This window comes from Penicillium oxalicum, chromosome II (assembly GCF_001723175.1).
Source record: "Penicillium oxalicum strain HP7-1 chromosome II, whole genome shotgun sequence".
Taxonomy (NCBI): domain Eukaryota; kingdom Fungi; phylum Ascomycota; class Eurotiomycetes; order Eurotiales; family Aspergillaceae; genus Penicillium; species Penicillium oxalicum.
The window spans coordinates 4,268,895-4,282,497 of record NC_064651.1 but is presented as its reverse complement, the minus strand read 5'-3'; the positions used below and the strand labels follow the sequence as shown (position 1 = coordinate 4,282,497).

At 52.8% G+C, this 13,603-nt stretch overlaps 5 protein-coding genes across 5 annotated transcripts; 3 read left to right on the top strand and 2 right to left on the bottom strand.

The window, feature by feature from the left end:
* Positions 1–817: 817 nt before the first annotated feature.
* Positions 818–2,730, bottom strand: POX_b03346 (Tubulin alpha-1 chain; the record flags this gene model as incomplete). The annotated part of the gene is made up of 6 exons (XM_050112243.1): positions 818–1,043; positions 1,117–2,071; positions 2,280–2,355; positions 2,474–2,500; positions 2,574–2,614; positions 2,706–2,730. 6 exons carry the CDS (start codon positions 2,728–2,730, stop codon positions 818–820), a joined length of 1,350 nt encoding a protein of 449 aa, XP_049972589.1.
* Positions 2,731–3,899: 1,169 nt separating this feature from the next.
* POX_b03345 (uncharacterized protein) lies at positions 3,900–4,819 on the top strand (the record flags this gene model as incomplete). The annotated part of the gene is made up of 2 exons (XM_050112242.1): positions 3,900–4,196; positions 4,337–4,819. 2 exons carry the CDS (start codon positions 3,900–3,902, stop codon positions 4,817–4,819), a joined length of 780 nt encoding a protein of 259 aa, XP_049972588.1.
* Positions 4,820–6,610: 1,791 nt separating this feature from the next.
* On the bottom strand, positions 6,611–9,532 carry POX_b03344 (Aspartate--tRNA ligase; the record flags this gene model as incomplete). Its single annotated transcript, XM_050112241.1, has 1 exon — positions 6,611–9,532. The coding sequence occupies one exon, from the start codon at positions 9,530–9,532 to the stop codon at positions 6,611–6,613; it is 2,922 nt and encodes a 973-aa protein (XP_049972587.1).
* A 2,296-nt stretch (positions 9,533–11,828) lies between these two features.
* On the top strand, positions 11,829–12,191 carry POX_b03343 (uncharacterized protein; the record flags this gene model as incomplete). The annotated part of the gene is made up of 2 exons (XM_050112240.1): positions 11,829–11,884; positions 11,939–12,191. The coding sequence occupies 2 exons, from the start codon at positions 11,829–11,831 to the stop codon at positions 12,189–12,191; spliced, it is 309 nt and encodes a 102-aa protein (XP_049972586.1).
* Positions 12,192–12,482: 291 nt separating this feature from the next.
* Positions 12,483–13,490, top strand: POX_b03342 (uncharacterized protein; the record flags this gene model as incomplete). Its single annotated transcript, XM_050112239.1, has 1 exon — positions 12,483–13,490. One exon carries the CDS (start codon positions 12,483–12,485, stop codon positions 13,488–13,490), a length of 1,008 nt encoding a protein of 335 aa, XP_049972585.1.
* Between the last annotated feature and the right edge of the window lie 113 nt (positions 13,491–13,603).

Here is a 13,603-nt window from a genome sequence, read left to right as displayed (position 1 = left end):
TCGCAGCGACTGCCTGGGGAAGATGGATGGGGTCGATGTCATAGGGGCGCTGCCTCTTGAGGCGGTCAGCCCGGTTGAGCTCTCGTACTGGTACCGCTTGTCCACTCGCAAGCCCCCCAAAGGCCCCCCCCGCCTGACCTTCAATGGAGCAAAACTGGTCGGAGCAACCGTGTCATCGCATGGATCTTTTTCTTTCAGCAGAGGGGGAAGGTCCGTAGCAATTGCGACCATACGCATATAAGTTCTACCTTTACATCCCTTGAGACGCTTAACGAGTAAGACAAAGTCTCCCGTCTCCGTGACACGATACAAATGATGCTACCGAGACAATTGTTATATCAAAACAACCGGACAGGTCTGGGAGACGATACAAGGTGGCTTTGAAGCATCAATTTCAGACAAAAATGCATGAAAGGGGTCAGATTAGTGGATACAGAGATACTCGGCGATGAAAATTTAATGGCCATAGGACACCAGGAGCCCAGGTGCCATTCAGATCGACTCAGGGGCTCACTTTTGTAATTACACGCTTTGTGGAGGCAGAACGCCGAGGGAAGAGAGTGGGAGAGTGTAGAGAAAGAGATGAGAACGAGTGGAAAAAGACTTATCGCTGCTTCAGGGATATTAAAGACATATCGAACAACAAAACCAGAAAACATCATCGGACCTGAAACGTAAAGCTTCCTTCTATTTGCAAGGAGGTCCGGGAGATGTAGGCTAGCAAAAACTCAACCGTCGAGACCGGGAAATTTTGCCCCCGACGCAAATAGAACCAAACATCGGATCCTGCGCGGCTGAATCAAAGAAGATGCCGAACCTAGTACTCAGGCTCCAGCTCCTCCTCCTCCAGCGAGTCGCTGGCGACCTCCTCGTAGTCACGCTCCAGAGCAGCGAGGTCCTCACGAGCCTCGGAGAACTCACCCTCCTCCATACCCTCACCAACATACCAGTGAACGAAGGCACGCTTGGAGTACATGAGGTCGAACTTGTGGTCGAGAGCAGACCAGGCCTCGGCGATGGCGGTCGTGTTGGACAGCATGCAGCTATGGAGCAGGGTCAATTAGCAATCGGTCATTTTCGACATCAAGGCGAGGATGTCTCGGAAGGAAAACTTACACGGCACGGCTGAGGTTGGCGAGATCGCCGTTGGGGACCTGAGCAGGGGGCTGGTAGCAGATACCGAGCTTGAAACCAGTAGGGCACCAGTCGACGAACTGGATGGTGCGCTTGGTCTTGAGGGTGGCCACAGCGGCGTGGGCATCCTTGGGGACGACATCACCACGGTACAGCAGACAGGTAGCCATGTACTTGCCGTTGCGGGGGTCACACTTGACCATCTGGTTGTGGGGCTCGAAGCAGTTGGAGGTGATCTCGGTCACGCTGTTGGCCTCGTGGTCGGCCTTGGCGGCGGAGATGACGGGTGAGTAGGCGACCAGAGGGAAGTGGATACGGGGGTAGGGGACCAGGTTGGTCTGGAACTCGTTCAGGTCGACGTTGAGGGAACCGTCGAAGCGGAGCGAGGCGGTGATGGAGGAAACAACCTGGGCGATCAGGCGGTTCAGGTTCTCAAAGCTGGGGCGCTCAATGCCGAGGTTGCGATGGCAGATGTCGTAGATGGCCTCGTTGTCGACCATGAAGGAGCAGTCAGAGTGCTCCAGAGTGGTGTGGGTGGTGAGGATGGAGTTGTAGGGCTCGACAACGGAGGTGGCGTTCTGAGGGGCAGGGTAGACACAGAACTCCAGCTTGGACTTCTTGCCATAGTCGACGGAGAGACGCTCCATGAGGAGAGCACCGAAACCGGAACCGGTACCACCACCGAAGGAGTGGAAGACCAGGAATCCCTGGAGACCAGAACAGGAGTCGGCCATACGGCGAACCTTGTCGAGAACCTGGTCGATCATCTCCTTACCGACGGTGTAGTGACCACGGGCGTAGTTGTTGGAAGCATCCTCCTTGCCAGTGATCATCTGCTCAGGGTGGAAGAGCGAACGGTAGGTACCGGTGCGGGCCTCATCAACGACATTGGGCTCGAGATCGCAGTAGATGGTACGGGGAACGTAGCGGCCGGCGCCTGTTTGATTGAAAGAGTCAGATACAATCTTGCTGGAGCTTCCCCAAGTGGAGACGACTGGGAGGAGAGATGTGAAAAGAGAGGCAAAAGATTCCAAGTTGCGTCCCAACTGGTAGTTGCCATTCTCGATTCATGGCCGCAATCTCCTGTCCCATGCCCCTCATGGTTGTGCAAGCTCGGTATCAATGAGGTTGGTTTGTTTACATACCGGTCTCGGAGAAGAAGGTGCTGAAGCCGTGGTCGGGATCGGCCTTCTTGCGCTCATCGGTGAGATGACCGTCGGGCTACGAACAGCGTTAGTCCCATGGATGCTTGCTTTCCGGTGCCAGAGTAAGGGGGCCACGCTGCCTCCCCGGATCTCATCTCGGGAAGACAGGACCGGATGAGAATTTTGCAACTTACCTGAATACCGTGCTCCAGACAGTACAGCTACACAATGGCCGGGTCAGTCCATGAAAATTCTCTAAATATTCCTCTCACAATGGCCGAGAGTCTTCCTTACCTCCCAGCAGGAGTTGGCAATCTGGCAACCGGCCTGACCGACTAGAAGGAACATACACGTTAGCGCGTTCTCAATCCATCAATCTCCAGTCTGGGATCCAGAATTGGATCGAGGCAACACAGCAGTACATACCGTTCAAGCTGATAATTTCTCTCATTGTGTTGGGTGGGTGATTTGGAAGGTATGAAAATTAGGGAGGAGGAGGGGTGGAAGTGAGGACCCAATAACAAACACGGGACCTGGACACGATTCAGGGGGTGTTAGCGCTCCGTCTCGGTTGACCAATCTTGATACGGTCGGTATCAAGATCTCTGTGAATAAGATGATTTCACGGCAAATAGGCCTAGAAGAGAAATAGGAGGGGGGGAAGAGGGTAGGGGGGGAAATAGACTCACCAAGAATGGGTGAAGAATGGAAGCACACTTCACTTCGAGTCGAAGAAGAAGAGCAGAAATGTTGTGGAGGAGGGTGTCTGTGCAGCCCGCAGGCAGAGGGGGGGGAAGTTCGTTGTTGATCTGTTCGTTGGGTCGCGTCACGAGCTCTGATTGGTGGTCGGGCTGGCAACTTGACCGCAAGTCACCGCCTTTTGCTGGTAAATGGTCATGTGATGAGACACAACAAACAGACAGATCAGACCAAAGTACGAAAGTCCAGTCCCATTTACTATTGAGACCTAGCGAGCGTACTACGGCTTTGAAGGTAAATGAACGGCCGATTCTCATCCATTTTGAAAAGACTGCCAGGCTCTTCAATTCCTTGTGATTGTTCACATTTCTACATGTCCAGGTAATCGCCTGATTACATGATGACTGGGTGATTCGCCACGGACCAGTCCCAAATGGATCGATCCTGGAGCTCTCACCGCCAAGTCAAACAGCAGTACTGTCCTCGTTATGAAAGGACTGAAATGTTCTGGATTTGGAATGGAAACCGCCGGCCGTTCTTGGGAGGAAACGGTTCGCAGGCCTGAGGCCACCAGACTATCAGACGGGATGGCATCCACATCTGGAATACACACATGTCCGCCCTGCAAAGTTGATATTACTGTCACTCGATACTTAGAATCTCTCTTGGACACCAACAATTCGATCACAATAGACGAGCGATGCATGTCTATTGATATTTTTTTTGCCAACCTTGTCAGTTTGACTCAAAAACCACTTCGAAACGTGCAAGTGATCATCCGATGTTCAATCGGATCATTGAAGCACATTCTGCATCTGTAATATAAAAATCGTGGGTCTCCCGTCATCAACGTGTACACCATACGCAACCCCGGTTAGACAGCACGACTCGCGCCAGCCGGCTCAATTGGATTGCACGACAATGCGATCCAGCATCCTCGCCATAGCGGGCGTGCTCCCCTTCTTCTCTAGCATCGTTCTCGGCAATGTGGAAAAGACCATTTTCCTGGGTCCACCCACGGCATCAATCCCACCAGATACGCCTCATCTGGACCCTCTTGGCCTCGAGCACCTCTCGCCTCAAGATGCTGTCGTACGGACCTACGTGAATGCATCATTCCCGTCAGTCGATGCCCCCAAAGGGACCGACTCGTGGTTCTTTTTGGAGAATCTAATGCCAGGACAACGATATGAAGTTCGCGTCTGCTGGTTAGCAACGGTAAAATACCCCCATTCATCTGCATCCCCTCGTTCCCGTCCAGCTCAATCAGCCCAGCTCTTTGAGCTCTGCTCGTGACTTGACTACCTTCATTATCATTTTGAGAATGGTTGAGAACCCTTTCTCTAATATCTCTGCAGCAACCAACATCCTTCACCTTATCTACCTATCCCCTGTCCCAAACAATGGGTGACCCGGCTCTGCTCTCCGCGCTGAGCAGATTTTCTGCATCTCGCCTCGCTACAGAAGCAGCCACAGCAGCTGATCCTCAAATGGAGGGCGCTAAGAGCCCTCGCCAAGTCACCAAGGCACGACCGCAATCCCCGACCCTCATCAACGACTCGGTCCTGTTTTTACGCGTCCAGGCCGCTGCGGATTACTTCTCGCTAGACCCGGCATTGATGCAGCAGGTGCCACCCGTCGTGGTGGATGTCATTCTCGATCCATTTGTATGGAATGTGTTCCCTCGATCACTGGTGCCCACAGCAGCTTGGATGGTCCTGGTTGTCGTGGTGGCCATGGTAGTGGCAAGATGGGTGGGTCGAGAATTAGGCCGAGTCATTGATGATGCCAGGGCCGAGAGAGACGAGCAGGAGAAGAAGAAAACAAAAAAAGAGACATAGTCTTGCCCAGGAGTGGGACGTGCGCGCCCTAGTGACCTCTTGAAATTTGGTCATGTCATTATACCACATCCTTAATTGGATCAAGCCAAAGGGGCCGAACAAAAGGACAGATTCCCAACCCTTCACCTATGCCCACAGCCACGGAAGCGCCTAGGATAGCGTTAATCCTGATACATGTAGCGATCATCTAGCTCGCGGAATAATTTCTCTAGTCGAGTCAGACCAACTTATCAATAATGAGAGTTCAGACCGCCCGTGGAATGACTGTAACGTCCACATCTTACTGCAAGATGATCCTTTTGACCATCAGCAAGTCTCTGTCAACTCATCAAGTCCAACTCGCGAGATGCATACCTTGGTACCTAGCTGGTAACTTTTACATTGAGAAACCTTGTTTCCTGCAAGGCAGCAAAAAAATTGAGATCGGAACCCAAGTTTATTTCGAAACCAACTTCTCCCCAGGTAGGACAATGATATCAAAAAGCCTCTCTCTCATTGATTTCTCCGAATACATTCAATTCAGACTGAATGCTCGCTGTATAAAATTCTCACCTTCACTCTATTCAAGCCCGAGAAGAGGTCGTCCATCACCAGATCAAGGCGGAGGAGGATATCCATTCATTGCCTCAATAACCTTACAGGTGCTGAAACACTATAATCCTCTGTAAAATATTGCAGATCCCAGATACAGCTCAATCCCATCCCTTACCGAGCGTCTGTCGTGGGCGAAACTGGAAAATACGAGCTTAGCACTTTGCTATGGTTGGAATTGTTTTGGTAAGGTTCGTGTTCCTGTGTATCCTCAATCACCACAACAACGCTTGACTTCGAGCAAGCTTATAGAAAGAGGTCGAATCAAGAGCAGGCTCGAGGAATTTTATTGACTGTTGCTTCCAAGGTCCTCAAACCATACCGCATGTCTTTGGCAGCCATGACGGGATAGGTATACAGGGGATCAAGTGTCGACTTGAGATCATTGATATGCAAACATGGATGTGTTACCGAAAGAGATGCCAAGAACATAACAAAAGAGAGGTATCGGGTTTCTTTACCGGGTTCTCATCGTGCACGACGAATTGATTGAATTTTTCAAAATCTACGCTAATTCTGGGGGATTGGGAGCTATCGTCAACATCAAGGTTTTGAGATGGTGGTCAATTATTGTCGTCGGCAATATTTGATTACCGGATCTGACCAGTCAAGCTACAAGGACATGGAAGGGGAGTAAGTACTTGTATGTCGTGGGTAAAGCAACAGGTACACCTCAGTAGCAAAGTACAGTGAAACAAAAATATTCATTAGGCATAAACGTGCGAGGTGAAAAATGCAAACGGGAAATTTACAGTAGGGGGAATATTCGGTCCGGGTAATTGAGGTGCAATGACAAGCTAGGGAGCAAGATATGACGCGTCGAGAGTCAGCAAAGAAGAAGATCTTTCGGCAGAAATGGGGGAAGGGGGGAGCAGTGTCGGGGACAGGCCCAAGCCAAGGGGCAAACGGCGAGGCAAGACACTTGGGCATGCGCACGATCCATCTTCAACCAGGAGAAGACAGACAAGTCTGACCTCTATCAAAAATTCCCGCGGTCTAAATCCTCTTTTCCAGCAACCAACATGCGCTCATACTCAATCGAAGAGCTGCGAAAGTTTCGAGTCAAAGATCGTCCCTCCCGCATTCATCAAGGCTTGGAAAACCAATCGCGAAATCAATCAATCATAGCCTGCCGTGAGATCGTAGATTCTTCGCGTCATAAAAAAGCAAAGTAAATCTTGAAAAAGAGAATGGGCGAGCTTAGTCTTCAAAGAAGTTGAGCACCGCGCGGATTCCCTTGGAGCCAAGACCATGAGCTGGGTAGGAAATGTAAAGAGGTTCCTCAGTAGCGCCGAGCTTGGCACGGAACTCGCTCTTCCGTACCAAGTGGAACTGCTTGGCAAGAGCCTCATAGGTGCGCTCCAACATTCGAATCTTGGCACCGTGTAAATTGTGACCGGGAGTCAAGTGACTGGTGGCACCAGCACCAAAGGTCAACCCCTTGACGCCACCCTTGCCAGCGGTTTGAATGGCCTGAGTGACAATGTATTCAATGACACCGTTGGGCGAGTTGGGGAAGTCCAAGCTGTACTTGACCTGCATACCATGTGCAGGCGAGATCATCACTAGTGCGACGAAGGCGCAGATGACGCCCTCTTTGTCGACGGCATAGAAGTACCAACGATGATCGTGGTCAACCCAGGGTCGGATTTCAGAAAGATGCACCTGAGTACCCTTGCGATTGGCCAGCCACTCGTGGATACGCTCGTCGATCTTTTGACGAATCTCTTCCGAAGGGAGCTCGCCCTGGTTGAGCGAGACAATCTTTATGCCTTCGTTTTCAGCACGGCGCAACTTGCGGGCCAACTCACCATCGGAGGCGGCTTGATTGGCGGAGGGCTCGACACGTTCCTCCGCAATGCAGGACAAGCTGCGCCATCCAAGACGCTCACCAAGGATGGTCTCAATCTCCGGCGAGCACAGGATCCAGATGGGCTTGTACTTTGTCTCTCGGCGAAGCCACTGGAGGAACTGTGTGATAGTTCGCGAGTACTGGGAGGGATCGCATGCGGGATTTCCGGGAATAATCACATAATTGTTGCTGCTGGGCACGTAGGCTACAGCCGCACCCGTCATCATGTCTCGCCAGATTTTGAAGCGCTCGTCGAACCAAGAAGTGGAGGTGGCATCTCCGTAATTTGCAACCAACTTCTCCAAGGGCTGTAGCTCGCTCTCGTTCTCGGCGACACGGGAGCGTTCGAGCCATGGCGGTTCAACGGTGGAAGCTTCCGGGTGACGGAGTTGCGGCACGGGGGGCTTGGCCGGCAGGCTCTTGGGATCACGGTGGAAGAGCGAAGTAAGTCGGATGTTGCCCACCTTGAGCAAGAGCATCAACATTCGCTCAAGACCAATACCGGCACCAGCATGGGGTGGCGCGCCCCAGCGGAAAGCCTCCAGGTACTCCTCCATGTCGTCTGGGTTGATGCCGACATTGCGCATGTTCTCCTCAAGCATGTGGGGGTCATGAATACGCTGACCACCCGAGACAATTTCTTGGCCTCGGATGAACATGTCGAACGAATTTGTGTACTTGTCGTCTTCGGGGTCAGGCATTGTGTAGAAGGGACGCGCGCCACGAGGGAATTTGTCGAGGACGTAATAGTCGGTACCGTACTTCTCCTTGACTAACTCACCGAGACGAATTTCATCCCTGGTCGAGAGATCCTCATCGAGGGGAAGCATTTCGCCCTCCTCGGTCCGCCAGCCGGAGTCGTTCAGCATCTGAATGCCGTCAGAGAAGCGGATGATGGGCGTCTGCTCGAGCCAAATAACATCCTCTGACGGGAACTGGTGCTTGATAGTGTCGACTTCGCGGCGATACTTGGTGTAGATGCCGCTCAAGATATTTTTGATTGTTGCGTCCAGGACCTCCAACATTTCATGGTAGTGTTCCTCGATCGCCATCTCAATGTCAAGTCCGGTGTACTCTGTCAAGTGGCGATGGGTATTTGAGTTCTCTGCACGGAAGACCGCACCGATCTCGTACACACGACCAAAATCGGCGGCAATGGCCATCTGCTTCGCCAACTGGGGTGACTGGGCCAAAAAGGCCGGGCGACCAAAGTAATTCACCTGGAAGACGCTTGCACCCGACTCAGTAGCCGCACCCTGTAGCTTGGGGGTGTGAATCTCAATAAAGCCTCGCTCATCGAGAGCGCCCCGGAAAAGATTGCACGTTGCGGACTGCAAACGAAAGATGGATTGGGAGGTCGCGGTGCGAAGATCCAGGAGACGATTGCTCAGTCGAGTGCGGTCCGGAATGTGACTACGGCGGCCCTCGGCCTTGTCTTCCTCGTTGGTTTGAATCTCAGCCTCGTATACGCTGAAAGGAACCGGCTCCTCGCGCTTGACAAGGAGGTGCACAGAATCAATCGCAAGCTCGACGTCATGGATACTGCAACCCAGAACGGGCACCTCAGGCTTCTGAACCTTGCCGCGAACGCGCAGGAAGGAGCCGACTCGCAGGTGCTCGACCCAGGAGATCATGGCAATGGATGAGATCCCTGGACGCTCGTGAAGCACACCTTGAAAGGTACTCAACTGCTGGCGAAAGACCAGGAAGACTAACTTGGCGCTCATCCGGCGGATGACGTGCAGGCGTGCGGTAAAGTAAACCTCCTGGCCCTCCATCGCTGGAGTGATGTCGTCCAGGGCGATACGAGTCTCGCGAGGCCGGCTTTGCGATTGCATCAGCGGCAATTCGCCATAACGCGCTTTCATCTCGGCTGTCTCCTCCGCCGCAGCTTTGGCAAGTTCTTCTTCTTTCCGGCGATGGTCTGACTCGGACACCAGGTCCTCGCTGAGGCGACTCCGCTCATTGCGGCGTTGTTGACGTGCCAGTCGCTTCTGCTGATTTTTGCTGAGATTGCCCGTCGCCGAGGAGTCGTCTGACTGATCTTCTGACGAGGAGATGTAGTCTCTGTCCCGGAAGAACGTACCCAAAATACTACGGCGAGGCGAGGCCGACGGCGTAGCATCGTGGGACTTTCGAGAATCGAGCGAGGTGGAGGTCCGCGCTTTGGAGGGGCCCAGGGAGAGGGACCGAATATGGCTACCTGACGAAGCTTCCTCGTTGTCGGTGTTGCCACGAATGGCTTTGGTGAGCGCCCGTTTGATGGACATGATGGGTGGAAATCTACCTCGCGAGAATCTCCCTAGAATGGTATGTGAGAAGGGCCCACGAACGAGACAAACAAGGCGTGTTGCAGCTCAGCAGTACAAAAAGGCAAGGCGGCTGGCGTGGGCAGGTGGGAGAGGGGAAGCTGTTGCGGGCAAGGTATTTACTGAGCAGAAGATATGCACTCCAGAAAGTCTGAATTGTACCGAGGGCAGATTCAGCGTCTCGGAGAAATCTGAAAAATGGGAACGCCGACACAAGAGAAAGATTGGAAATTGCCCCTCTCGGAAAGAGCTGCAGCGCGAGCCGGCGGGGAGAAGTGGGAAGCAACGGAACCAAGGGAACCAAGGGAATCTACCACAGGCTCGGAAAGATCGCCAACGGCAATTCTCTTCCCTCTCTCGTTGACGCCGAACGGCCACGCAGATCGCAGAGGAGTAGGAAGGGGAGAGGGGGAAAGAGCAGATTCGGGGCGCGCCTCACCTTTTGGTCAAAAAGTGCACTCCTGATGAGGTCCAACTCGCCGCTATCTCTTGCGTCAACCCAATCAATGGCCCGCAGCAAGCAGACAGGGCTGGATCCGATAATTGACGAGCAGCCGGTTCAGGAGTGATATGGCCGGGGTTGCCGGAAGCCGGAAGAGAAGAGGCGCTGAAGTAGTAAGCACTAAGCACTCGATGGTGAGCAGTCGATCCGAAGCAAAAGAGATGCCCCAGAGAGTTGGTCGGCGGGGCACCAGTGGCATTTAACAACAATAACGGGATGGGTCAGAATGCAGGAGGCTAAGGAGCAGCAGGTCAGAATGACTAACCGGCGCAGGATGATGAGACCGAGCCTGAATGGATGGTTTGAGATCACAAATCAGGCGTGTGTCAGACCCATTTTACTTTGGACAATCACGATACGTACCCACTTGGTCCTTGAAGGGAGAGTTCCGCATGGAGGGTCGGCCTCGTCCCAAAACATCACGTTATGACATCATCACGGATGTTTTTGATTTCCCGGATTGACCTGATGTGATTCGGAACCTGACGAGAGAACTCGTGTGACAGCCCATTCGTGGTGCTCTTCTACACTACATAATAGGACCTGATGATGACGGTCTTTCTATGATTGATTTGCCTAGTAGCGTCAGGTGTCAGTCTAGTCTAGCACACACTCTGTAGGACTCGGTTCTTTCAATGACTGCTTCCCCAGCGCCGAGCACTCTGCAAGGAATACGTCCCGTCAATCAATCGACGTGAATTATATTGATCTGGTCTATGCTTGTACATCTGATTGGTGGCAAGTCTGACTTTGGACGGGCTAAGCAGGCGTCCTAGGCTCCTGTGCATGGAGGACTTTCTTGCTTGGAATCTGTTGGAGCGGAACCGTTGGACCTGAAAGTTGGGTCCCGCTGACTGTCGCTGAGGTCATGCAATCGTCCAGTGACCTCGGAAGGGACCCGACCGGAGCCTAATTCTCATCAGGCCGAGAAAGTACCTCCCCTCTGCTGGTACAAACCGAGAGACTGCCGGTCCTTTGTCGTCTAGTATCTGTGGAGAAAACCTGGATCTGAATTGATCTTTTTGTTGAATGAAAGAGAGAGAGAGAGAGAAAGGAATAAATACAACAGATCAACAACAAGAGTACTGTAGTCATTCAGTCTAATCCCCTTTGTGTAGGTTCGCGCCAAACTCTAACCCAAGTGTCAAGCGCGTGCGCTCGGGCGGTTGTACCTTGGAGCTAATGAATGTTATTCTAGGGCAAAGTACCTGTGCATAAATTGTGGACAGACACCATCCTGCAGTGGTTACCTAGGAGGTACTACTGACCTACCTTCAAAGTAGAAGTAGGGGCATGATCAGCCAGGCGGTCACATGTCTGGCATTGGACATTGTTAGATTTGTGTAGATGGGAGGGGGGGGGGGGGTGTACCTCACTCATCGGCGAGACCGAGAAGATAAGGTATCAACTTGGAATAGCTGAGCCGAGGAATAGCGTGCCCTTGCTGCCATGCAGTTTTCTATGTGCAGGAGGATCAATTGGATGAAATATTAAACATTGATGCACATGGTTTTGAAAAATGTGGCCCCCAACTTTCAACCACGGTAGCCTGTAGCTCACCAACAACCCATTACGATGCAATACTACTACCGTACTGTACCGGCCTGTAGGTAGTAGATGCGGAACAGATTTTGTTTCAGATGATGGGTTCACATATAAGACCGAGTCCAAGGCTGCGGTCCATTAGGCCAGGAGATGGGACATTCAAGACTGGACTGCATTTGATTCTTGTGTCTGTCGTAGGCCAAGACCGCCATGGTCGGCTTCTCCGCCTTGACCTCGAGCAACCGTGTGATTGGACTGCCGGGTAGGTACGAATTCCTCCGACCAGCGATGGAACCACTTCCACTCTGACAATCACTTAGTAAGTCACTACCAAGTTGCCAACAGTCTGAAGCCTCGCCCCTCCACGGTACATTGTTATCATTTCACTTCAAGCGCCAATCTCAAGCGTCCAACTTTTACGAAACCAACCCCCATGTACCACTGTGCATCCTCTCTATTCATCACATCCCTATGATCTCCCTCTTCCCCTTCGCCTCTTCGTATTCTTCCTCGACGACGGTCCCCACCACTGTAGGCGGTACCGTTCAGCTGGAGTTCCAGAACACAGCCTAATTAACGTAAAGCGAGCCACCCCCCCCCCGGACCTTGCCGGACAAGACACTGCGTACGTCAATTCTCACTCAAGCAGCCGAGTGGGCCGACTGCAAGAAGGTTGACTGTCAGCTGCCTCAAGACGCAGGATAGATCCGACCTCTTGGCCACTTCGGTTCCTGCTGATCAAGCTTTTCTTGCTGGGAAGGGGTGCAAGTGGCTCCCATTGCTTTGATCGTCAATCTGATTATTCTTCACTCCATTTTCTGATCCTTTCTGCGTCGCCTCCGCCCCTTGTCAGGTTCCAACACCATGGCCTCCGCGCGATGGTGGCTTTATATCCAGGCCGTGGTCTGGCGCTTCCTCATGCGTATCGGCATGTTTCTGCATACCCTGGCGCCGCCTCGACCTCCACGACCCACGTTTACACGTACTGTCGAGTCAGACACTCATAGTTTAGTCATCCATTTCTACTGTCCACCGGATTATCACCATCGGCGCCGGCAAGGTCACCGCTATCCCGTCGCGGTCAACTTTCATGGCGGAGGATTTACTCTGGGGTGCGCGACAGACGATGGCCGCTGGTCGGCCGCAGTCGTGGAGCAAGTCGGTGCCGTTGTGGCCAGCGTGAGTTACCGACGTGCACCAGAGCATCCATTCCCGGCCGCGGTGGACGATGGCGTGGATGCATTGCTTTACCTGGCAGCCCATGCCTCGGATTTGGCGCTGGATGTGAGCCGCGTGGCACTCAGCGGCTTCTCGGCGGGTGGCAACCTGGCCGTCACCGTGCCTCTCCGGCTACGGGGTCGGATTGCGACTGAAATCAAGGAGCAACTGGGACGGGCGGATTCGACGCAGCATCTAGTGAATCAGACCAGCGAGCTCAAGATTGTGGCTCTGTTCTGCTGGTATCCGATCCTGGACTTTCTCGAGTCGCGTGATCACCGTCGCGCGATGAGCATCATGCCCGACAAGACGCTCCCCAAATTCTTCACGACCCTCTTCGACGAAGCGTATCTTCCCAACCGGGACGACCGATCGTCTCCCTATGCGTCCCCCGTGCGCGCATCCGATGAAGATCTACACGACGCTCTCCCGGAGGATGTCTTTTTGTTCATTTGCGAATGGGACATGCTGATGAAGGAGGGTCAAACCTTTGTGCGACGCCTCGAGGGTCTGGGGAAGAAAGTGCGGTCCATGATGATTGCTCAAGCTCGGCATGCTTGGGACAAGTCGGCCAATCCTTTCCGGGATCAAGGCAGTGTGGACATTCATTACCGTGATGCCTGTGCCGACATGAAAGCCATTTTCGATCGGTAAACGCAAGTTTCTTATTTTCTTTTCTCCTTTTCCGATTTCCATTGAAAGGCTGGCGTTTGATGTGGCCTTCTCTGGAACGTGTCACTTTTGTCTTTCGTTTTTTCCCTCGTTAG